The 26,691-nt window shown below is 28.8% G+C and overlaps 2 protein-coding genes across 5 annotated transcripts; one reads left to right on the top strand and one right to left on the bottom strand.

Annotated features, from left to right (window-relative positions):
* Window positions 1-1,379: 1,379 nt before the first annotated feature.
* Window positions 1,380-18,069, bottom strand: LOC143432734 (annexin B9). 4 transcript variants are annotated; one of them, XR_013103057.1, is made up of 8 exons: window positions 17,976-18,068; window positions 17,471-17,512; window positions 12,317-12,698; window positions 10,056-10,135; window positions 7,543-7,789; window positions 3,996-4,177; window positions 2,135-2,330; window positions 1,562-1,779 (listed from the first exon to the last, which is right to left on the bottom strand). XR_013103057.1 is itself a non-coding variant. In XM_076909597.1 (7 exons), the coding sequence occupies exons 2-7, from the start codon at window positions 17,498-17,500 to the stop codon at window positions 1,453-1,455; spliced, it is 972 nt and encodes a 323-aa protein (XP_076765712.1). In that variant the 5' UTR covers window positions 17,501-17,512; window positions 17,976-18,069; the 3' UTR covers window positions 1,380-1,452. The 4 variants fall into 4 exon arrangements, 3 of the variants coding, with proteins under 3 accessions (XP_076765712.1, XP_076765714.1, XP_076765711.1); XM_076909597.1 differs by lacking the exons at window positions 1,562-1,779; window positions 2,135-2,330 and adding an exon at window positions 1,380-1,503 and having other exon boundaries at window positions 17,976-18,069; XM_076909599.1 differs by lacking the exon at window positions 2,135-2,330 and having other exon boundaries at window positions 17,976-18,069.
* A 4,459-nt stretch (window positions 18,070-22,528) lies between these two features.
* Window positions 22,529-25,824, top strand: Dbp73d (putative ATP-dependent RNA helicase Dbp73D; the record flags this gene model as incomplete). Its single annotated transcript, XM_076910273.1, has 5 exons — window positions 22,529-23,246; window positions 23,400-23,612; window positions 24,369-24,579; window positions 24,673-25,107; window positions 25,191-25,824. Coding segments are annotated over 5 exons (1,944 nt in total), but the record flags the coding sequence as incomplete, so codon positions are not given.
* Between the last annotated feature and the right edge of the window lie 867 nt (window positions 25,825-26,691).

Raw genomic sequence — 26,691 nt, 5'->3', positions numbered from 1 at the left:
AAGTACAGAATTGCTAATTTTTATTGAATTTGTCTCGTCCGCTGTTTTCTCTCCGTCTAATGAATTTCCTTTACTCATGTCTGAAATTTTGTATTAAACAGATATATGAACCTGTCGAGTCGTCTGATTTCAATACAATCTGAACTTTCGGTTAAATTAATTTAATCATGTCAAATTGATGAAGAAAAGTTTTCAGAGTGAAGTTCCCACTTAAAGAGTATCGATAGTTATATACGTATTGTATATATGTACGTATACACGTAGAATTGTTTATCGACAATCTTTCTTTTGTTAATAATGAAAGTATAATATAATTTTGAAATAATTATACAAAACTTCTGTTTCCGTTTATTACCCTCTAACCCGTCACGCGACACAAAGTACGCTTTATAAGATTGTTTGATATAAATTTGAAGCTTAGAAATCTTCCCTCAAGTAAAATATATAATGATTTTCAACATATCGTAGACTGTCGTATATAAATACTACATACTTTTTACATATATTTTTATTAAAAATGTTTTTTAAAACTTTTTAAGATAAAGAGCCTAAAATAATTAAAATTTGTAATTTTCTATACAAATGCACCACAAATGGCTTTTGATTAATAATTCTGAAATTTTCCAGTTATTATTCTTTTCACCAAGTATTATAATTTTCAAGGGTGTGACGATATGAAAGATAATAAAACCTTTTAATCCCCATAATAAATTTAGCTTGAACAAAGCACTAATTTTTTTACTTATCAAATTTTATTAAGTTTGACAGGAATCAACTGACAATTTTTTTTATTGACATATACATATATTTTTGTATTTCGAATCACATTTGTATAACATAACTTTCACAATATGGAAATAAAATACGCTATCTGTAAGAAAAAAAAAATGTGAGGAAAAAAAGAAAGTGTGTGTATATACATTCAAAAACATGCTATTACTTATATGTACGTAACAAAAAATAATCTCTCATACATATATTTTATAAAAAATGAGTTGTAATTAAATAAAAACAAAATATATTCAATATCTTAGATATACTGTCTTTTTGTGATGTATCACAATAATTTGTTTCCATAATTTATAATATTGAAAATTTGATGGTCTTTATTCGTTGAACGCCACTTTGTTGCTTCCGAATCGAAAATTGCTAAGCGGTGCAATAGCACTTGTTTGATTCTGTATCCAAAAATGCCGAGCGACGCGATTATATTGTTTTTTTGTGTATACTTAAGACTGAATGATAACCCTGAAGTCACGCATCCACAAAAATGAAACTTGTTCCGATTGTCAGCTTTACAGGCTAGAGGTTGGCACTTTTGGACGCAGAGCAGAAGATTGATTATCTTAAACGATTATTTCACCTTTTTAATATATCGTATTTTACCTACAACATGTTACTTTTTTTGTTACGTTAGTTATACCTCTCATCGAACAAGACTAAAATGCCTTTTTAATTCAACATCGCAATCATAAGTCTTTTCCACTCAGCGTTGCAATCACTCTGGAAAACAAGAAGACACATGTGTTGTCGCTTTGCCATTTACAATAAATAAAAAGTTGTTTGCGAACATGAAAATTTATTGCAAACATAACAATTATTACAGTTATACAAGATGCATATTATTATTATTATTATTATTATTATGTTAGAGATGTCATTGTTGCTTCCCTTAGATAAAATAAATATAATTGGGTACAGGTATATGTATCCTTTCCAAGAATTTGTTTAATTTAAAAGTGCTATCAGAAGTCGCTTAAAATCTTCACCGCAGTCACTCTGTAAAAGCAAACAGAATGTGGGAAGGATTTAAGCAATGTTAATAATAATTGCCAAATTATATTATATTTATGTTCAGATTCATTATATATACATGTATGCATGCGTATTACAAAAGCGATTCTTAATTAGTGAAATTAGTTGACTGGCTTATGAAAAGTCGCATTAAATAACAAAATAGAATAGGTAATGTTCAGTGGTATAACGAAACAGGTACTGATATCGTTTGTTTAACAGATCTCATGGAGATTAGTGTCATTTATTTCGGTTCAAGCGAAATAATTTCATGGACAAATTCATAAAACCAACATAAACAATCAAGGAAAAGAAAACCAAAACGTTGTAACCGAAGTACCATAATTACTGCTAATTGTTGGTCTAATTTGGGGTGAAATAAAGTTAAATATTTTGTAAAGCTTCGCGGAATGTTGCGAAGAATTTCATCACTGGTATGAAAGTATATTTTAAAAACAAAAAGAATTGTTCAACACGAAATACATTCATCCAAGTAGGGCAAGCAAGAGTCTCTTGTAGTCTCCTGAGCAGTCATCCTGAAATTTATCGAACATTATAGCCAGCCAAGATACAGCAGTGTTGTTACAGAAAGATGTGCTTTATGATGAATTACGACACGTACACTGGGTGTAGAAAGTATTCAGACGAGGCTACTATATAAAAATTTCAATAAAAAGTAATGTAATTGACATTTTTGTTATAATTTCACAACAATAAAATATAATTAGCATATAATCGTAAGTATTTCAATGCGTTAATTGAATAGATTGTAACCGAACAAGAATTTTTGTACCATTCCTTTGTGAAAACATTCTTCAAGCTCAACGAGTTTTTCTTATATACTTTACTTCAAAAAAGGAATATGGTTGTCAATTATTTAAAAACAGGAGGTAGATAAATATATATTCAGAATGATATTTTCTTTGTCGATTTCGATCACTTTCATAATATTTTATAACAAGTTGGTTTTTGAGAGATCTGGAAAAAATTGTCGGTAATACCATAAAGGTATATGTATAATTGTGACAATAATATACAAAGCAATTGTAAAATCATCACTGTATTTCACAGTAAACAATGTTTTCATCACAGTCTTGTGTTTTTGCATTTTTCTCTCTTGAGAATATAGCATTTATCAAATCTAGAATTAGCATTTATTCTCATTTGCGCTTAATTCACACAGTATTTTAAATATTTACTACTTCTTTATAAAATTCATGATTCAACAAGAAATTATATATAATACTATACAAATAAATTAATTTAAATTACATCATTTTTACATCTCTTTATAATAATGATTCACCCATTAATTAATTTTCTAGAAATGTTCATTTCTGAGTTACACGCTAGCTTTTTTTTGAATCTATTCCTATATAAATGTATTGTACACAATGTTTCGGTACTTTTGTAATTCAGGAAATATCTGATAAACTTTTATACTGTCTAGGATCGTTGGTGATCAATTTTCCCCATAATTGCAGTTTCTCTACGTATTCCTCAAATTTTCCAATAATAATTTTTAGGACTATTAAAGTCAATAACAATTTTAGTTAATTAACGAATACAGTGACAAGTTAAATATCATTAAAAAAGAATTACGTGATTCTTGTGCTATATACATATATATAAATTACTTTATAAATTGTATGAAATTAGAATTAGACGTATAGCTATAAACTACTGTAAATACCTAATTCTAGTCTAGCGTTGCCAGCAGATAACTTGTTGTCTTAGAAAACTTAATTAACAGACTATACAAAAGTATATAAAGATGTTTTGAAATTACACATACTTTCTACATCCAATATATACATATTTAGGTATAGGTTATGAACCATTACATTAGTGAAAATAAATTTCAGTGTGAATATTTCTGTAAAAAATCATGACTGACATCGATTCAACAATACAGCGTTTCATCTGCTATTGTCAATTATACATTATTGTTATTTATAATAATATAATTTAATTTTTATTATTATTAATTAATAATATATGTATTCATTATTTGACATAATACTTTTACTTTTAACAAATACTTCATATTAATAATGAAAAATGGAAATGCACGTATTCTGTCTTTATTTCTGTATCCTTGATTTGTATTAGTGAATAATAAAAGTAAAAAATAAGTAGTGCAGAAATATATTTACAGAAATATTACGTTAGTATTATAATATATCGTGTTTTTGACTTACATCGATATCACCTGCAAGCGATTGCCCATAAATTCTCTGATAAGCATCCTTAATATCTCCTAAATCGATTTCCGATCGAGCCACGATTATTCGTATTAACGTTGAATCATCGGTTCCCAATCCACGCATTGCCTTATACAGTCTTTCAGCAAAGTATCCTGTTTTGTCTCGTGCACATTTCACTAAAATAAATAAATACAAAATATAATTGCTATTACCACCGTTTTCATTCTGTAATACATAAAAACTAAAAAAATGAATTGTAGAATATTTATTAATTAAAGACAATTACAAGATATTTGAATAGATTGATTAATTCAAATCGATAGATAGTTCTTTTCTAGAACATTCCACACATTACATTTGAAACCTAAATTATTGATTAACTAACAAAGATAATTTCATTATTAATATTAATATAACATGGTAAATCAAATAATAATAACGAATATCATAGATATCATAGGGTGATCAATTGTGGAAACAGTATATGTTTCGAAATAAGATATTATGCACGATTAATGATCGAAGTTGACAATATAGTCTTGTTTGTATCTAAATGAATATGCATGAAGGTATATATATATATATATATATATATATATATATATATATATATATATATATATATATATATATATATATACACATGAGCTACAGACGGTCATTAGTAGTACTTATAGATATATACATATGCAAAATAGTTTTCACTTTTATACGATCAAACCTTACTATAGTTTGGTCTATGAGTAAAAATAATAAAGAATGTTATATCATCATAGGTCTGTAAATACTTTGTAATGAGATTATGTAAGAAATTTGCAGCTTTTCTGAGTTTTGGCTATTTCACTCCATTTTTTTTTTTAAATCAGTGAGAGAAGCCAAAGAAATTATTATATTTCTAAAGCATGAAAATATAAAGATGAATTCATTGCTTACACATCGTAAGTTAGTGTAATGTATCAAGAGTGTTTATAAATACATTATTGCGATGAATTTCGTTCAGTAAGCGAGTTAGTCTCATTTTCAGAATGTCGATGAGTAATACATTTTCGTTGGTAATACCGCGGATGTACTCAAATTAAGAGTGCACTGATATCATTATTATTTATCGTTTCTGCGACAAGAATGCTTGAGCTGCTATGATACAGTATCAACGAAGATTTCCTAATAGCAGAGTATAGTATTTTACGATATTTGGCAAAATATTTATGCAGTTCAAACAAAAAACACTAAATATTTAAGAAATATAAAAACACGTATTGACTTTTATGAATAATATGTTCATTTTTAAAATCAAGATTTTAAGGTTTAAGGTTAAAATATCATCAGAAATCTTAGTGAATAAAAAAGTTTTTGCGAAATTTGCTGCCCTCCAGGTCTAAAAATAATTTCCTAAATAGGAGATCAAAGTTTTTGGTATTTACAAATTTTGCCTCCTGAGATAAGTTTAAACTTTTATTACTCCACCTGTTTTGGAGTTTCAGGATAAAATAGGGACTATTATAATAGCAAATTTATTGCTCTTTTCAGTATTGTTTGTCATTTTCATGTAGGACCAACGGTTTGGAAAATACAATCAATAATATAAGTGAAACTGCCGTTTCTCTGGAAAAAACAAAAATCAACATTTTCTCTGCCATTTTTGCAAATCGGACCTAGGTTTGTATGAACTTTTTTGTTGCATTTGAGGTATAGTATCAACTGTAAAAATTTGTCACACGAGTAGTGAATCACCCTGTATGATACATATAAGTAGAGTCTAACATGGGTTCTTAACATTATAAGGGTGGGGCAGTAACTATTAGCACCTCAGACATCTTTGAAACTATAAGTTTCACAGAAATTTTTACTAATATAAAATTGCGTAATGGCATTCCTTTTATGATAGATTGACTTCTAAGTCTTATAATGTTAGAACTTATTGATGCACAGGCTGCAATAATTCGCTGTTGCTTGTGAATTTTGTTGGCATTTCATAAATAAGAAGTATCGACTTGCTCTTCAAACGGATACATCGTGCCGGATTGTGTCAGTTTTTAGATTTACTTTTCAGCTATTGATGATGTCAAAGGTTCGGAATTTAATTAAAATGGTCAAGGTCCGCGAGCGTTAACTATTGAAGGTAAAAATATTAATCTCAAAAATAGCCGCTTTGTCTTGAACGCATCATAAATTCAGTTTTCGAAGACCTCACGTCTATTGTTACTCAGCGTCGGTCGAAACAGATTGACCGATTTATTGATACTAGTCTTATCATGTTTAACTTATCCTGCAAACTATTAAAATATCCTTCAAGCAGTGTTTATTCACAATGATGTAAACGGTAAACATTACGCATACCTCTACTGTTTAAAATACGTATGTTTCATTTACTACCAAAACCATAACTATTATCGTTTTTCTCCACTTTCTATGATATTCAATGGTTTTATGTTACAGGTCGTTGAACTTATGTTAAGATGCTCTATCGTAAAACGGAAGCAAAAACATACCGATCCATTTAAAAAAATGAAGGTGACCTTCGAATATCTGACACACCACTACTTACAAAAAAAACTATTTTCGCCAACGGATGGCCCCTTCGTACTGTGCAATTTTATATCAGCAAAAATTTCTGTGAAACTTATAGTTTCGATGATATCTAAGATGCTAATAGTTACTGCCCCACACTGTATATAACCACCAAGTATTGGAATGTAATACATTAAATAAATTTTCAATGTTAAATTCAAATTTTTGGTTTTAATTTATTAAAAACATCGTTTCCAAAAAAAAGGATATTTTAGCTTTTTTTGTTCATTGGAATTCAGATGACATAATTTAAAAAATAATGGACCAATTTTTATGATGTTGGTATCAATTTAAAGCTAAATGCCTAATAATTAAAAGCTAATATGTTTTTTGTCCATTGACTGCACTATTTTTGAAAAAATTTACCTTTTGTGCGTATATGGAGGTTGAGTCGATATATTTGCTCGTGAATGTATATATCAGAAATCAGTAATAATACATGAGACATTCAAAAATATGCAATCGACAACTATTTACTGTAATGAAACATATTCAATCGAGAATTGTTTCTCATAACAAATGTTCCATTTAGTCATATGCAATCTTTCTTCAAGTGTAGTAGCAAAATTGTTCTAAAAGTTTACAGACAATGTAGTGTGGCAATGAGCACTTAGGTTGAACTCCTCTGCTGATGCATTTCCTAACAATGTATCAGAAAATACAATAGGTGTGGGTCCAGATATTAAAGTACTGCCTGCAACCTAAAAGAAACTCTCTGATGCGTTTTACTAACATTTCCTGTCTATGATCGAAACGTGAACATTTTTAAATATGTCTTTAGAAGTAACAAAGATAGTATTATTGTATATAATACGTGGGACATTTAGACATTTTCAAGATGCTTTAATGGTTTGAAAACGTCTTGAACAAATATCCTTAAATATCTATAAAATATCCTGCGCTATATAGGTTACCATACATAGAAAACTATTATTCTGACGAATAAAAGTCAAACAACATTAATATTCCTTACCGACTGCAAGATAACCATCTTCGAGGGATCCCGAAAATTCTCTTCTAATTGCGTCTTCTAAACTGCTGCCCGCAAGCCGTTCGTATTCTTTAAAAATCTTTCGTAGCTGAGGATAACTTTTAGTAATAAGAATAGCATTAAAAGTGCTTTCATCTGTCCCCCACTGTCCTTCACCAGCTTCAAGCAATCTTTCGGCATCTTGAATTGCAGCTTCATCGTCGACATCAGAACTTTCATTTCTATTAGCCTACAATGTAATTTAAGAGAAATTGTTGTACATTATTAATTATTATTATCATTACAATTGTTACCAATCAAGACAACATGAAATTTCCATAAAACCATAATCTTTGTATTTTTATAAAAATTGTCTAAATAGGTAATGTATAGGCATAACAAATAATATTCTATATTAGAACATGTCACCCTATTTATTTTTCTTCTATTACTGACCGTTATGCAAACAATACGTATTTCTGATATTGCTTATCTGTTTATTTGATACTAGTATATGATAAAATATACAATTTTAATTCTATTAAGAAAATAACAATGCTATTTTTGAGTGTGAATTATCTTTAGGAGTACAGTAAAGATAAACCCTTATTCAAATTAGCGTTTTCTATTGGTATGTTTACATTTTAAGTATTTCTTCATCCCCTACAATTATACAGTTGCTTCAATATAATAAAATATAAAGCGGGTAGTTTCAAATTAACATTTTCAACAACTTTTTTCTATGCATGTATTCTATCACTTGGCTTTAGTTTTTGAGATATTTGTAGAAGGAAATTGCAACCATTACAATGAATTCCACCTATAAGTGTACATCTGTGAAAGCCTGTTATAATCATGGTTACTCATCACATCAGAGCTTATCTTCTGTTTATAGTCTGCACAGTGTTTGTGTATAGTATTTTTGGTTTTGCATAAAAGAACTGTTTACACCTCTGTACAATATGAAGCTGAAGCGGCTGCGCTTGCTGTGCTGTAAAGATGTAGGAAGAAAGAAAGAAGGAAAAGAGAGGGGAAGAACGTTTCGTCCTGGGCCTGCTAGTGGACTCATCAGTAAGGCTACCTAGCAGGCCCTGCCTTAGACACTGGGATATTAGGGACAGTTCAGAACTTCTATATATTGGAAAGGATGGGTCATCGGGTACTTTCAGGAAAGTGTAAACGGTGCTGTCTCTCTAGTGGCGAGTGCCGCCACAAAGCTATAATAATATCTGATATTATTAGGTTGATGCAAAAGGAATGTCAGTTTTTTTATGGTTGGACTTTATTTTTGAAATTTTAATAAATTTTAAAATAAATATTGTCAATATATATATCATTTTAAAGCTTAGAATCTGATCTTCATCTTGATTGTAAATATTATATGATTGATGTTAATTATAGCTATATTTTAATCATTTTAGCAATGATAGACGAAAAGCAATTAAGAGCAATTTTCCTCTATCAGTTCCAACGAGGTTGAAAGGCAGCTAAGACGAAGATTTTGTAATGATCCGCGTAATGTACGCGACAAAAGCTGCACGAGCTGGCCTATGAAACTCTGGACCATTCACCATACTCACCCGACCTCTCATCCACCGACTACCATTTTTTCAAGCATCTCGATAACTTCTTGCGTGAGAAATGCTTGAAAAACTAAGACGATGCCTTCAACGCCTTAAACGCTTTCATCACCTCCAGAACCCCGAAATTTTACGCGACTGACATAAATACACTTCTATCTCGTTGACAACGTTCTACTGATTTTAATAGTTCTTATTTTGATTAATAAAATTTATTAAAAAAATTATGGTCCTTTAAAAATGAAGGTTAAAAGCCGACATTCCTTTTGCATCAACCTAATACGTATATAAATACATATACCGTAATCGGCCGCTTTATGGCGACCGGAACTTGTAAGATAACCAAACTCTAATTTAACTCGCGTTAAATTAGTACTCTAATTAACTCGATATTTCTTGTAGCCTCGCATATACATGTATACAGTTATGTACATAGTTTTAAATTGGTTTAAACATCGTTGTAAACAAGAAATAATCTGCGATGTAGGCAACAACAAAACTAACACATATTCTCTCACCGACGTACACCGATAGACAGAATTCATTATAGTCTGGTCATTCGTCTTCGTAAATAATTGCTGCATTTCTTGGGCCATCGCTATTATAATCTCAAAATTATTATAAACCTTTTTATATTTTTAACTAAACTTAAGATATGTACAACCAGAGCTAATTGCATAGTTCATTTTATATTATACAGTAGTATATATTTTATATCCGATTAAGTGAATCGATAAAGAGATAAAACGATACCTTTCTTAAATCACATTAACAATGATGATCTACGCATTTGAAAATTTTTGAATACTGATTTTCTATTTTAATAAAATATTACACAAAAAAATTTGATTACATTTTTCATTTAGTTTTACATAAAAAATCATCTCCTGTTGTTATTAAGTCTTAGATCTAACAATGATGTTAGAAATTACTTACGCATGAAAGTGAAACTAATAGTCTTTTGAAGTGGCCGGATGTGTCGCTCTTCAAATCATCCTCCAAATCTTTGTCGTACACTGCAAACATAAGTGAACTTTATAATTCCATTCATGGTGACAGAATTGCCTAAAAAAAGTGAAAGTCTATAAGAAATATCAAACAATAGGGCAAATGAGCGGTCGAAGAGAGGCACGTGCATTTTCTTACGGCAGTGTCCCTCTTTGGAGCCTTGCTTAAACATTCGGACGGATCACGGCATAAAACTCGTAAATGTAGACATTTTTTTTAATCTTCGTCAATTAGTAACTTTTAATTGTGGAAAAAAGATCATGTTGATAAATCGCCACTATGTTTAATCTTGGAACGATAGTAAATGTCATGATTAAATGTAAGAACGAGAACAAAATTGAGTCACTTCAGGAAAGTGGTCGATTATTCGAAAAATAGAAAAAAAACCTACAACTAGTACCCCTGCATTAGCTGTATTTCGAGAAGAAATTGGAAAATCTGGAAATGCACAAACAGTTCGACGATTATTTAAAGAAAATGGTTATAATGGAAGGGTCACAAGAAGGAAACTGTATATCAGCAAAGTAAATAAAGAGAAATGTTTAACTCTTGCAAAAAAAAAATGATTTTGAAGGAAGAGTCATGGTGGAGTGACGTAATTTTCATTGACGAATCTAAATTTAACATATCTGATTCTGTGTGGTGTAAGCAAAACGGAGCTCTCAAAAAACTATCGAGCCGACGTAACAATCATCACGATTAACAATGTATGAAACAGTCGTCGACTAATAACGAACGAGACAGTCTAAATTTTAAGAACGAACGAAACAGTCAAAAGACCAATCTCTTACAAAAAAGGTTGAATTGTGAAAGAAACAACGAACTACCATCAGTCACTGGCTTGAACACTTTCACACGGTCGGGAGGTGCCAAGCAACTGAAACAAGCTATTTATGTTGGCGGACAGCGTCGTGTGTAATCGCATTAGATCTGGGCCTTACGAACCCAGAGAGTGAGACGATACAAAATTCTACGCGGCGAAACGCGACAGGGTTTATAAAGAGGTTACGCTACTAAGCAGTAGAAATTTAATTTTAGTTTATATTGTATTATGTACAATGTCTGAATATTTTTGTAATGCGGAAAATTACTGTGATCTCATTTAATTTGTAATATTATTGTACAACACCAAGTTAGATAACTAAGTTGTACATATTTGTACAGTTACTTTTCTGTATACGCAAATAGGTAGAGTAAACACGAAAAAACAAAAAGCCGTGCAGCTCATGAAATGCGACCAGACACTATGGTGACAAATAGTAGAGGTCATTTTTGATGGAATGAGTAGGGGAAGAAGCCATACTATATACGTATTGTTCCGTGAGCCATCAGTTCGCCATACCTAATGTCAATACGATAAAAGATGTGACATACTTATACGATGTGATAAATTTCATTCTTACAGTCTGTTCTAAATATCAACACGTTATTTTTTTCTAATTAAACAATTAGCAGAAGCAAGTAATTTAAGACCCACAATCGCCTCTCCTATTTTTTTTAAATGTAACAGTATTATTTCATTAAAAGTACAAAGAGTTGTTCGTTTAGTTGTAAACATGTACTTATCTTTTAATAATATTATTGTGGACACTGATTCTATTGCTATATTATGGATTACATGCGATCAATCATAATCTTCTTTATAATATACATTTGTAACAATATTCGTGCAAGACTTAAGAAAAGTCCGACATAGCTTAAGCTATTTAATAACATAGTTTTCAAAGCAGAATACGCTTTTTCCACCTTTCGCATTTACTAGAAGCACCGTCTCTATACAATTATATGGAATAAAGAAACTGTTTTAAATGAATGTTATTAGATTTGATAGGAGCTATTTAAATAACAAAAATGATAGTGATAATTTTTTTGCCCCTCAAGAAAATAACAAAAATTATTCGCTTCTATTAACTGTTTAACCACAAAAAAAATCGTCGATTACCTGTAAGAGTTTTGCAAAAAATAATTTGTAATACTTTATATGCCATTCACTATACAAGAAATGCCTTTTAAGGTTCGTCATTGCATTGTTTCCATAGTTGAATCATTTTCTAATTTAGTATTTATTGTTTTAATATACATTAAGTACAATTCTTCTCTTCTTTTTAAAACATATTCCAATCGAAAGCTTGCAACGCTTATTATATCTATGGTTATTTGCAAGATTAGTAAAAGAAGAAAAGACTTACGTTCTTTATAGACAGCAGATATCGTCTTGATACCATAATTACTAAGGGATGCCAATACTTCGATGAGAGCTCCTTCGTCTGTGCCCATTCCACTAATTGCATTATGAAGTTCTTTAGCGTAAAATTCAGGTAATGGTGTCATTAATGCTATAATTGCATTTTCAAAATTTCCACCAAGTTCCGATTTCAGTTCAGAAATCAGATCCTTCCCATACATTGTTTTAAATTTATCAGCTATCTCGAGTCGTTGTACGATACCACGATGGGCAAGGACATCGATTATTGTCTGTTCGTCTGTGCCAAAGCCTTTCATCGCAGTTCGAAGGAGTGCCGCATCTTCCTCTGGATTAAAAGGATCAGCGGGATAAACCGTTGGCGTGCACTAAACAAATAATATAAAATAAAAAATACGTATAAGTAAACTATCTGAAACAATATTTTATCATTGCTATTTAAATCTTAAAAAGTTTTTATCTATATCCAACCAAAGGACAACCAAAAGATTGTCTTTCTATTCTAACTATCTTGATTAATATTTTATAACGAATAAGCTTGTGCATCAATTTTAACATTTACACTTTACATTCTAGTTCCTATATCATTACAAATCCGTCGATAGGAAAATGGCATATTTTGTAAATCATGATTGGTTTATTTTATTTATACTGATTTTCAGTTCTTGCTTGTTCTTCAAAGTAAAAATTAAATAGATTTTAGATTAGCCATATTATGTGAAGATATGCTAACTAATCTTCTACGATCTGATAATACATCAATATGTGTAAATGAAATATAACGTCACCTCCTACACGGTATTATTCCATACAATTCATTTAACAAGCCTAAATGTAGAAAGTAAAGATAAGACTTGTTAAACAGTCTAGGAAATAAACAGAGCCAGTAATTTTATATTCCATAATGTTTTATCAATACATTAACCGAATTTGAAAAACAATCCTGTCGAACTGTTGGATAATAATCTGGGGATGGCAGTAGTTCCATAATTCAATAAAATTTTAGATTGAATAATTAAACTCAATTTCTGATAAAACGATTGCTTTGAAGCTCATGCTTTTTAAAAGACTTTTATCATCCTTTAAAAGTAGAATATGACATAATTGGAAAAATTTACCTTTATTTTGAAGATCAAGGTCAATTTTGAATGAAAGAAAGATATTTTAATTTAAGTAGTACCATATCCTTTGTTGCTTAGATATGTTGTAACTTATTACATTCTCGCCAAAAAGCTGCAAAATTGCCAATTAAGCCAACAATGGCTAAGTATACATAATCATTTAAGATCCATAATTTTTAAGTAAGACACAAAAAAAGCTTGATGTATGAATGTCGTGGATTTCATTTGACGTAAGTAAAAATTATAATAATTTCTTTATTTGTTTATTACAACATGTTTATCATAATCGGACAAAAATATCAATCTGTTTCATTTTTTTCACTTGTAATAGAAGGTGGTTATTTAAAGGTGGACTTCCCCATCTGAAGCAAACAATTTAATGAAAAAAATCGACAAATGATAACTTCTAACTAACTACGCTATACAGTAATTCTGAATGGAAACAATACTCTACGTGTTACAAACGTGACGAAATTCGAGTCATTCGGAAGCATATGTATGTAACTGGAAACTCTCGTTACTCAAGAGCTGTGATGACAATGAAGTCACATCTGTATAGAGTAAGAGCTTCATGGTGAGACAATCTGTTTATGAATAACCAGTGACCTCTTATATATGTCCTATCTAAAAAATGTTCGATCTAAAAATGTATGAGATATAATTACGTGTATCCTACTTGTTTAATGCCACTATCTGCTTTCTTTATGGCTTTTACCTTTAGACCAGACGTCGGTCGTGCTTTTCGTTTATCACGACAACTCTATTCTTAACCAGTAACGAACAAGTCACTGCACGTGAGCCAAGTAACAAACACTCTATAGATCAAATCTTTAGGCTACGAGAGCATTGGAGAATAAGAATATCTGACACGTGAGAATCAAGCATATCTAGATGTACATGAATGATCAGAATAGAGCATTCGAGTAAAATTTTGAGTAAATATTTTAATTCAATGTTTCCAATTCACTTCACTGTACATTTAAATGAAGTATTCAATGTATGTGTGTGTGTTTCATGAGCCGCTAATTCGCCACACTTAATATACAAGTTGTGACATACGTATAAAATATGAGAAATTACTGTTGATTTTACTGAAATTACTGTTAGAATCTATTTTAGGTATCAATAGGTTACTTTTTTCTAATTAAGTAATTAGTAGATGCTAAGAATTCAAGACTTCCTAAAAAATAGAACTATCTCGTAACGCAACTTCAGTGCCAGTACGCAAACGTTACATCATTTACTTTAAAAAGTGAATACTACTGAAATAAACATCAAATAAATATAGAACATAACAGAAAGAACGTTAAGGTCCAATTATAATTTGGAATATTTTTAGATTTTCTATTTTTTAGTATTCATTGGTATATTATAAATCAGATATTACTAAGCATTACTTATTGATGTTCTCTTATCTCTAATTATATTGCAATATTTTGAGGATGTTATAGAATTAAAATTGAATAGTTTAATAAAAAAGACTTGAATAATTATAAATTACATGGTTAAATAAGAAACATTTATCCTTCAGGTGTTATTATTATTCTTAGCAAATTTTAGATGTTTGTTGTATCAATGATAAATGTAGTGCAATATGTAGGTAACAAACAGGAACATTAAAAAACATATCGAAAAAATAATAACTTGTAATTACAATACATGTTCCTGTAAAGAAAAAGCCTGCATATTATTTCATGCATTCATTGCTTCTTTTAATAAATTAAAATATCTTTCCATTTTTATAACGAAAGACAAGATTTTCACTCAATCAAATAAGATTGCACACATCAAAGTTCAACATACAGGGTGGGGCGGTAACTATTAGCACCTCAGATATCTTCGAAACGATAAGTTTCACAAACATTTTTGCTGATATAAAATTGCACAGTACAAAGGGCACAGTTTCTCTTTCAGTGTTCCCCACAGAAAGAAATCTAGAGGTGTTATATCTGATGAAAGAGCTGGCCATGATATTAGACCGCCACGTCCAATCCAATGATTTCGAAATTTTTTATCCACTTTCCCTCGTGCAATCAATGAACAATGTCGTATAAGTGAAGGTAATTCTTCTAGTAAAAGACCCAATATAAAATTGGTATTGATGTCATGAACGTGTCATAAATTCAGTTTTCGAAGACCCCATGTTTATTGCTGCTCGGCATCGGTCGGAACAGACTGATCGATTTATCGATACTAATCTTATCATGTAAACATTACGCATTCCTCTACTGTGTACAATACATATGTTTCATTTATTACCAAAATCGTAAGTATTATCGCCTTTCTTTATTTTCTATGACCTTCAGTGACTTCATGTTACAGGTCGTTGAACTCGTTTTAAGATGCTCTATCGTATTACGAAAAAAAATGATGGTGATCTACAAATATCCGACATACCTCCACTTACAAAAAAACTATTTTCGCCAACGAATGGGCCCTTTTGTACTGTGCAATTTTATATCAACAAAAATTTCTGTGAAACTTGTAGTTTTAAAGATATCTGAGGTACTAATAATTACTGGATTAATAATCCAATATAAAAAAAAAGTACTGTTTAAGGATATATATTTGTATATGTGTATCAAATAAAAAGAATTGTAACCTGTTTCTTTTCTGCTTTTCTATCGGATAAGATAGAAAAACGTTTCATGATTTTAAACGAAAAAATTAGGATTAGACATTAAAGTAAATAAAAAATTGCTAAAATTCATATAAACTGTTTTACGGATTTATAAAAGTAGAAATTAGAGTTTCAATAAATGATCAAACAAAACAGAAATATTTATTTTGCACTTGCAACGATAAAGCATAGAGTGTAATCGCCTTCAGCAATGGAACCTACTTTATCTGCACGTGAAACAACACTGAGCTTAAAACATATGACGACTACGCAGCTAATGTTAATTTCCCCACCATGTTACATGTAATCCTGTTACTATCAATCCGACCCAATAAACTTCTTACGAAAATTAAAGTGCATATGAATTCAAATATGCAAATAGTACATAGTTAAAGAATTAATAACATTTTTAAAAGGTTTGCGTGTACGTGTATATCGAATATTACATATTTTCGGGATTAAAAAATATGACAGCACATAATAAAATATCTTAACAGTATCCACGAGCTCTTGATATCAGTCAGACACAGTATATTGATTTGTAATTAAATACACTGCTACTACGTTGCTATCATTGTTCTCGAAGGAGACTCGAGATTATCTGTTGATATCCTTAAAATTCCCACCAATAAAGGTCCTTTCAATAACGAATAAAACTTCTTACTCGAATAAACAATTTACGTTGCATAAAAGTGTTGTGCTTTATTCATGATTAAGTTTGAGATTCCTATGTGTTATGCAAAATTTTTGTCTCTGTGCATGAAATATGTTAACAGACTATAGTTAGTTGTTACTCTCAGTCTACACACGAGCTATATTACTTTCCGTTCAAAGTGCACAAATTGTTTATTACTATATTTATATCAGATTTTCGTCTGATTTCATAGCTGTTCAACAATTTGTCTAAGGCTTTTTCGATATAATGCAAACAAATCAAAATGAACTTAAGGACTTTTGGGCAATTATAATAAACAGTTTTCACGAACAGATGCATAAATACATTTAACTCAATGATATTTTCATAATTCAAAACAGTATTAAAAATTATTTATTTATAAACAGCCAATTGACATTTTGAGGTTTTTTTACTTTGAGAAATAAAAAAAAATCGCGAAATATACAACCTAGCAAATTGGATAAATAACACAATCAAATCCTGATTCTCTTACCAGAAAGAGCCATCTAAGTAACGAATAATGCGTGGCAAAACAGTTCCTGAATAACGTAGTTACACTGACCTCGAACACTTTAATCGTATTACACGGATCACTACAGAACTTGCACGAAAGTTACGGAAGTAGTTTATCGAAATACCGCTCTACAAACACTGTTTTCATTTTTAATTTCTTTCACATTACATATATGTATACACAACAAGTTGTAAATTTTGTATAATTACCTGCACATGGTAGTACTGGCTAGCCGACATTATTCAAATTAGCTGGAAAAGACAAATCCATATTAAATAACTAAGATACAATTTGCGAAATCAATTAAATGTGTATATTCAATTAAGGAAATTAGTATTGTAGGTTTATATGAAATTTTATTAGTTTAACGCGCTACTTTATAACGCACTTTCTATTAGTGCCACGAAACCAAAGTTAAATACCACAGAGTATTATAAATGGATCACTTAAATGTAAGAGATAAGTACGTGTCAGTTTCTTATTTGATTTCACGAATAATGTTTATGCAGAAGCATATTTTTACTTATGTTACTCCAAAGTTATAAGACGTATAATGACCTCATTGATTAATATAAATATCTTTGAAGGAAAGAACCAATAATTAAACGTATTTGACGCGTGCACTAAGGTGAATGCCAAGATGTTATTGCAGTACCATTCCGAAGACTGTATTGATCGGTGTCTACCAACAAGTATTTGGGGTGTGGCTCTTACCTTTTCTTAAAGCGGTCTCAATGTCTATCCAATATTACTAGCACCGGTTCCGTTCGGTTCTGGTAACCAACTGAAGCGAACTGCCGCTCGCCACGGATATTCTTCGCAGGACTGGTGGGAGCAAGCAAATGGAGAACGTATGCGAATACTATAGGATATGAGATTTAACGATGACCTAATGTATAATTCGCACGAAAATTTCATATTGGATTGAGCGTGGAAAAGTTATACATATATATTGTAAACAAAAAGAAATTCTTGTACTATAATTATACTTCCTTAATATAATAAAACTAGTATGATAGTATAAATAAGAACCACTTATTTTTGTTAACAATGACATAGACCTCCAATACATTAAATACATTAATTTGCAGATTTATTATATTAGAATATATATTAATTCAGAAATTTATTACATTCGCGTAACTTATAAAGTATTGACAGCAATGAACAGAATACATACATTTATTAATTATTAAACGATTTTTTAAAAAGTTAGCAGCACAATCAAATTCCTGTGCTGTAATTCATAAATAAATATATAAGAGAAATCTATTATTGTTGTTGAAAATATGTTAAAATGCTTAATATTCCATTGCAAATATCATAAAATGAAACTAACAAAATATTGTAAACATTCCTATATATTTCCTATTTAAATAAAAATTTGTACTTTTTTTGGTAGATTTTCGATATAGTAATTTCTTTACGTTAATATTTCAACAATTTAAGTAAATTCATAAAGATTTAATATTTTTATATTGTATTTGATATGAATATTATAATTATAAATTATTAGTTATATGTATAAACAAACCAATTGTTATTATTACGAGTAATCTGATATTTCAATAATTCAGTTTAAATTGTTATAATGTTTAAATTGTAATAATTAACTATAAAATAAAAATATATTTTGTATAATGACGAATATAAATATATAGTTAGTAATGGATGCATACGTAAGTGTATGTGTACACTGCATAAACTAAAATAAAAAAAACATCAGAGAGAAATGACGTAACGGTAAGAGAAAAATTCATTGGTGGGGACGTCGGCGTAGCTTCAATGACGTGTCAGACAAAGAATGGTTTTACGCAACGAAGAAAGATAATCAGGATCACCGTTCGTCAAAAGCAAAATGAGATTCATAAGAAAAACAGACAAGATAATGATTCTATGATTCATGGTATGACAAAAAATACGTTCACCATTGTACTAACAATACTAACTGATTATAAGAATGAAAACATAACGATGATACTCGTCCCCTTACAAGAAAATTGATCTGAACAAGTTTTACATTTTGAAAATAAATTTAAATGTTATAAAATGGTATTTTCTAAAAAAATTTTATTGTAATATTCATCTTTTATTAAAAGTTAAAATTGGTTACAAAAGTAGTTCAGAAATGTGCAACCGGATGTAGGGAACAAAAGTACCTTTAGACTAAATAACTAAATTTGATGAACCATTCGATATCTTACCAAAAGTAAGCATCTATTTCGACTAACAAGGAGATGGTTACAGGTAAGCAGTGAATTATTCATTTTTACTTGATTTTGTTTATTGAATAATATAGAAAAATTCTAAAAAATCTGACATACATACACTATAAAAGCGAAACAATATATTAAAAGATTTTTCAAATATTTTCATTGAAGATTCAAGCTGTAAGTATTAAAAATTCTAATTCTAAAAAATATTGATTAATATAACCATTAGTCCTGACTTTCTTAGATTTGTTGGTGTTCTATACAATAGTTTTTTTTTTTTATTCAGTAAATATATTGTATAATTTTTAATATTTTTATATCAAAAAATACTATATACATTTATAAATAATAATATCATATAAATATAAATAAATTATATATATATAAATGTAAAAGTAAATATCGTATGTAGATATAATTAAGTAATATAAATTGAAATATAGTTAACTAATTCAAGTTATACATTATTAACCACAAACGTAATTAATATAGTAATTAAATATAGTATATAGATATTATATAGACTCGATTCGAACCGCAACAAACTGTCTGCACGCGAGTTTAAGACCCTGTCTTTCATAAATTATGTTTACATATATATTTTTTTTAATTTTTAACTATCTAACATAAACAGTAAGAAAATATGTAAGAATGTTTTAAAGACATTAAAATTTAAAATACACACAAAAATAATCTAGGACTATTGTTTATTTCACCATTTCTTTAATCAGACATTCCTTTTTTGCGATCTTTTTCAATATGTTTGACATTAAATAAAACATAGTTATTATGCATATTAAAATATTTATATCTTTTTATTTATAACTTAATATTTATAATTTTTTATAACTCTTACTCGACTGCAACAAAAGTAAGGCGTAACATTTTATGTCTTTTTTGTTATTTCATAACTCTTTTGTCACTCTCATCTGCTCTATTATATATAATTATATAATTTTGTTCGTCTTTTTGGACATGAAAAATATATTTCTAGCACTCTTTAATACACAGATACATAGGTTTTAAGCGCACCTAACCTCTTTATAAATAGAATTTAAACTGAGAGATGAACAACGGATACTAATGTTCGGTTGTCATGGATGCAAACAATATTTTCGACAATTAAGATAAACACCACAGAAATAAACATTCAATTGGCGTATCGTACATCCTCAACTCGTTCTAAATACTAAAGTGGTGCTCTTGACGCATATGCTATCATAGACGTACACTTCTAGGTACATACAATTCATTGTATGTACTTAGCGATCCTTTCTTTGCGAATATCTCAGAAACTAGAAAAGATTAACAGTTATATGCACAGGAAAATGTTGTCCGAAATGTAGAGTTCTACTATATACTTAAAAATCAAAATGAAATCGGAGAGGAGATAGTTGTTGCTAGTTTCACATAAATTAATAAATTGGAATGTAAGAGTGCAACAAGTTGTATTAGTCATCTGATACACATCATTCATAGTTACTGCATGAATCAGCGTATCTATGACGTAATGTTAATAGAGAGATATATGTATAAAGTTCACGATGAATCGATATTGCATTTAGATAAACATTATTTAGTAATGATACATACATTTATACAATATAATCAAGCATGATACACATCACATACGCAATAAAACATAAATATATTTAACAGATAGCCGCTGTTTTGTATATATTTTGTATATTTATATTTGTGTTATATAACGCAACAGAATTACTAAGATGATCTGTACAGTGAATATATGATATATATACTTTTACTGTGCAAATTTTTTCAATAACATTTGTTTTACCCGCTTTATCACAAAATTTACACATGTATTTATATTGTAATTCTGGATATTTGCATTCAACTATTGAAGAAATAGAGTGTAATTTTTGCACATGTTAATTGAAGACCGTACTTAACCTCTTCAAAGACACTGACACATACAGTCTGTTATGAAAATATACACACACTAAACTATTACAACATAATACAAATATTTATTGAATGTGAAAAATAAATATAATTTTTTTTCATAACATTTATATCGTTATTTAAATATATCAATATATTGATGGAAAACAAAAGGACAGCGAAATTTAATACTTGAAACGTATTGAATATACTATAAATTTAAATTATTAATATTAAATCTTTATTCTTTATACATATAGTCGCCATTTTTCGGTTCTATTGAACATATATTTATACTGAAAAATAAAGTTGAACTTATTAGGCTGATTTGTATTAAGTGAAACTCTAGCTTTCGAATACGAGAAATATACCTAAGCTTTTCACTGTACCTATATAATACAGAATAAAATAACTAATAACTGTTTAAAGAACTATATTCAATAGATAAATTACAACTTTCGTAACAATTGGTAAAATGTCTGCTCCATGACAGATTACACTACCAACTGACTGCTTGCCGTTATCGGTCGTTTGGTCTACCATGACTGCTAACTGTTTCTTTGCCATTACTAATTGGCCATGTTATTATATATACCCAGTGTTCAACAATATATTCACATTTAACTTGTCTGAATATTAATAATAACATAAATACATAATAAAAGTAAATAAATGTAACAATTAGTACTCTATGAGATGAACGTGTTATTTAAGTATCTGTTATTATAGCGAGTAATAGCCGATTTAACTTAAGTGATAATATTATTTATATAAATGTATAATACTATATCCATTTTTTTACATAAATAAAGTAAAGTTTAGTAAAATAATTCAGATTCAATGTAGTATTTATTATTATAAATTTACTATACTTTGGTAAAAATACTTTTCGTACAAATATAACCTACACACTTGTAACACGTGTGTTACGGCGAAAAAAATGAGTTTATTTGTAATAAATAGGCAAGTTTAATTAGCAATAAAATTACTATATATTATAAATTAAACTATAATTAGTTTGTACAAATAAATATTTTGATTTATTCTATTTGGAATCATGTTTAAGTTTGAAGTTTTAAGTCTCTGCAATCATAGTTGAATTTTATATTATCTTACTTACGTATACGATAATTACATATTAATATATAACTATTATTTACTAATAGATACAAAGGCGAAAATGAGGAAACGAAACATGAAAAGAATCACTTGTCTGAATTGTTAAAGAGAATAGAAAAGCAAAAGCAAGAAAGGGCTAATAAAAATAATATTGAAACACAAGAAGATAATTTGCAAAGTTTGAAAAAGAAGAAGAAGAAGAAAAAGAAGGAAATTAATGAACAAAGTGATTTTAACATAAGCGAGCATACTACAAAGGATTCAAATCAACATCTTAAAAAGAAAAGAAGAAAAACAGAGGATATTTGTAACGAAAACAGCGATATAAATTATAAGCCTGAAAGTAAAGATGTAATTGAAGATAAAAGACTACAAAATGAAACTATAGATAATCAACAACATAAAATATCTAATAATAAACCTATTGGTTCAAATGAAACAAATCAACAAATCAATTTTATGGTTTTGGGTGCAAAGAATAAAAAAAAAAAGCAGGAAATTAAGAGAGTTTTACCAGAGTGGTTAGCTAATCCAGAAGTCATATCTATTAATTTAGATAGTGGTCCAAATTTAGAAGAATTTAATTCAATTATAGATTCTAAACTTATTGAAACTTTAAGAGCCAATGGTATCAACAAATTGTTTCCTGTTCAATCTAGTATGATCTCTTGGTTATTGAAATGTGATAAAGATAGACAACAAGGATGGTGGTTAAGGGACACATGTGTATCTGCTCCTACAGGCAGTGGTATGAACACACAAGACTAATTAACTTTATATTTCACTTCATTATATTATTATTTTTATTTTCTTAGTTAAAACTTGATTAAGATTAATGTCTCTAAAAATAAAGTTTTATATATAACAGATTAACATATATCAAATTTTATTGTCTCTTTAGGTAAAACTTTGGCATATGTTTTACCAATTGTTCAAATATTACAATCACGATTAGTTCCAAAAATACGTTGTTTAATTGTTGTACCAGTACAGGAATTAGCCACACAAGTTTACAAAGTTATGTTAACATATACAGCACGTATGAATCTAAAAGTTGGTTTACTTTCTGGTGCATCAGTATTTCAACAGGAACAAAGTAACATTTTGAAAAAGAGTATGTGCTTATAAAAATGTGCATATATAAGGATAATTCACACATTTAAAGTCATATCTATTATCTGATTGTGAAGAATTATGATTAAAGTCAATATTGAATGAGGGCTACATTCTCAAGACTATTATTTTACAGTTATACAGTTTTTAAAGAATAGATAGGTACACATTTTTACATAAATTAAATCCGTTCATCATTCAATGGAAAAAGTTAGTAGGATAGATCAGTACAAAATTATTATTCTATGAGCCATTTTATTTAAAAACAAAAAATATATTCATATTATTTACATTTTGTACAAGACATTATGTAACAATAAGTGAGTAAGATTACTTTGACTCTCTTATGAAAATAGTAGATAAATGTTTAGAACCCAATGGAGAAATATATTGAACCGTTTCCATAATGAAGAAATTTATTTAAAATATTATAAAAACCAATGATTTTTGCATACTTTATCCTAATACTTTTGCATGCAGAGTAGTGGAGGCAATACACTTAAATGATAAGAAAAAAAACGAATATTGCATTTGTTAAATGTACATATCCAATTACATTTCTGAAACAAGAATCCTAAAAACAGTCATTTTAGAATGAATCATCTTTTCCCTTTAACTTTTTTATTTTTCCTAACTGCAATGAAAGAAAAAGGAAATTGACTTATTCAAATTGTGTGAATTGCCCTGTATATTTTGAGAAGAAATATCCATTTATATTTATAAAATATGAAATATTTTGTTAATTTCTATATATAAGATGCTAGAGGGGAATATGTATCTTCAGTGGATATAATAGTTGCTACACCTGGTCGATTAGTAGATCATATATTGAAAACACCTGGATTTTCCTTGGATGATCTCAGATTTCTTGTTATCGATGAAGCTGATAAAGCTGCAGATTGGCTAGAATATCTTCCTGAACCACATTATCGAAGTCCACAATTAACACTTTTTAATTTGCGTTGCAGGTTAGTTTCCAGATATAAGCAGCTGTTTTTAAAGTACTCTAGTATTTAGCAAAGTTATATATTTTTTATAATAATCATTAAGTTTTTCAATAGCAAAGTTCCAGCGCAAAAATTATTATTCAGTGCAACTTTATCGCAAGATCCTGAAAAACTGAATCGGCTTGGACTTCTTCAACCAATATTATTTACATCTGTTCTGGTGACAGATAAGGACGATAATGTAAATTTAGATAATGAAGTAGGTAATTTTGTAGGCCGTTATATAAGTCCTGAAGAATTAGTGGAACAAGCAGTAGAATGTGCAGCAGAATACAAACCAGTGGCTTTATATCAGCTATTAATTAGAAACAATACAATAAACAAAACATTAATATTTACAAACTCTGGCAAGACTGCTCACAGGTTAACTATTTTGCTTCAGTCACTTTTATCTAAAGAGAATATAGCAATCGGAGAACTTTCAGCACAACTTGTATCAAAAGAACGTGAAGATATACTTAAGAAATTTATTAGTGGAAAAGTTCAGATGTACGTTTTATTTACTTATACATTAAAAAATAATTTCCAATAACTTTTTATAATCCTTCTCATACTGATTATTATATTTTTAGACTCATAACTTCGGATGCATTGGCAAGAGGAGTAGATATTCCAGATGTACAATTAGTCGTATCTTATGATCTTCCTAAACATATTAAGGGCTACATTCATAGAGTAGGAAGAACGGGTCGTGCAGGCAAATCTGGTACTGCAATATCTATTTTAACCCCTAAACAATCTGGAATATTTAAACACATGTTGAGTAGTGTTCATAAGAAAATACCTGACATTGAAAAAATGGAACTAGATTCTCTTATAAATGAAATTGATTATTCAAATCATATCGAACAATTGAAACACATTCTTGAGGTAGAGAAACAAAATAATTTGTTACGCATAAGATCTGTTAAACACATTAAATCAGTCATCATGGAATAAACTATCTGACTTTTTATATAAGTAATGATGTATAAGTTAGTATTAGAGTAGAAAAATTAACTGAACTTCAAGGAGTAAAGACAGTAACAGTAGGTAAAGGAATTTAAAATAACTCACTAAATAACATCGATAATAACATTTTATTGTCTGAAGTTGGTTTCATCATACATTATGCTCGCTCTGTATCGCACATATTTGTTCTATTGATAAATTCTATATCTTTAAATTATTAATAATTATTATTATTGTTACATTCTCTGATAAAGGCAAGTTATATTATATATATATATATATAATAAATAAATAAATATATATATATAAATATATATATTTATTTATATCCTTATTTTATAAAAAGATAAATGATCGTTTACCAATTAACGACACAGACATAGTTATATTACTATTATTGCTGCGTACATTCTTGAAATTACAGTTACAGTTTAGAAATAAAGAAATTAGTGAATAAAGCATATTATGAAAAATACATAAATAGAGAAACTAGAAAGTTTGTTACAAAGTGAATTCGATTACAAATTTCAATGATTTTGCGATTTTATAAGATTATAATTTCTGTTTATGCTTATCTGTTATCTGTTACATGAAAAAAATGGGCAAAACATATAATAATACTTTTAATTTAATAATACAGAAAGCATAGAACAAGACTTTTAATAACCCATTCGAGTGCAGATTGAGTATAATTTTTACATGTAATGATATATATGAAATATTTGGAGCTATCAGAATAAACTTTATAATTTGAAAACAATACATATGATCGTGTTTATGTTTAAGTAAAATACTTAACTAATTATTGTTTTATATACTTATTTTAACAGAATATTAGAATATGGCATTTCTTGAAATATTAGATATAAGTAAATTTAAATTACATTTAAGCAGCCAGATACGATTGTTTGGTTTCACTTATACATTAATTTGATGGTACAAAGATTTAAAATATATATATTTTGTATGTAGTACCAATGTTTTCGTATTAATTTATTGAGAGGCTACACTTTTCAAAATAGTTAGGTAAAATACAGTGTATTATTACCTAATTCAAACTATTTAATGTGAAGTTAAGAGAAAAAAACTATTTTCTTTTATGTTCACATATTTCTTCTTTTA

This window comes from Xylocopa sonorina, chromosome 2 (genome assembly GCF_050948175.1).
Source record: "Xylocopa sonorina isolate GNS202 chromosome 2, iyXylSono1_principal, whole genome shotgun sequence".
Classification (NCBI taxonomy): Eukaryota; Metazoa; Arthropoda; class Insecta; order Hymenoptera; family Apidae; genus Xylocopa; species Xylocopa sonorina.
This window is presented reverse-complemented; position numbering and strand designations above follow the sequence as displayed.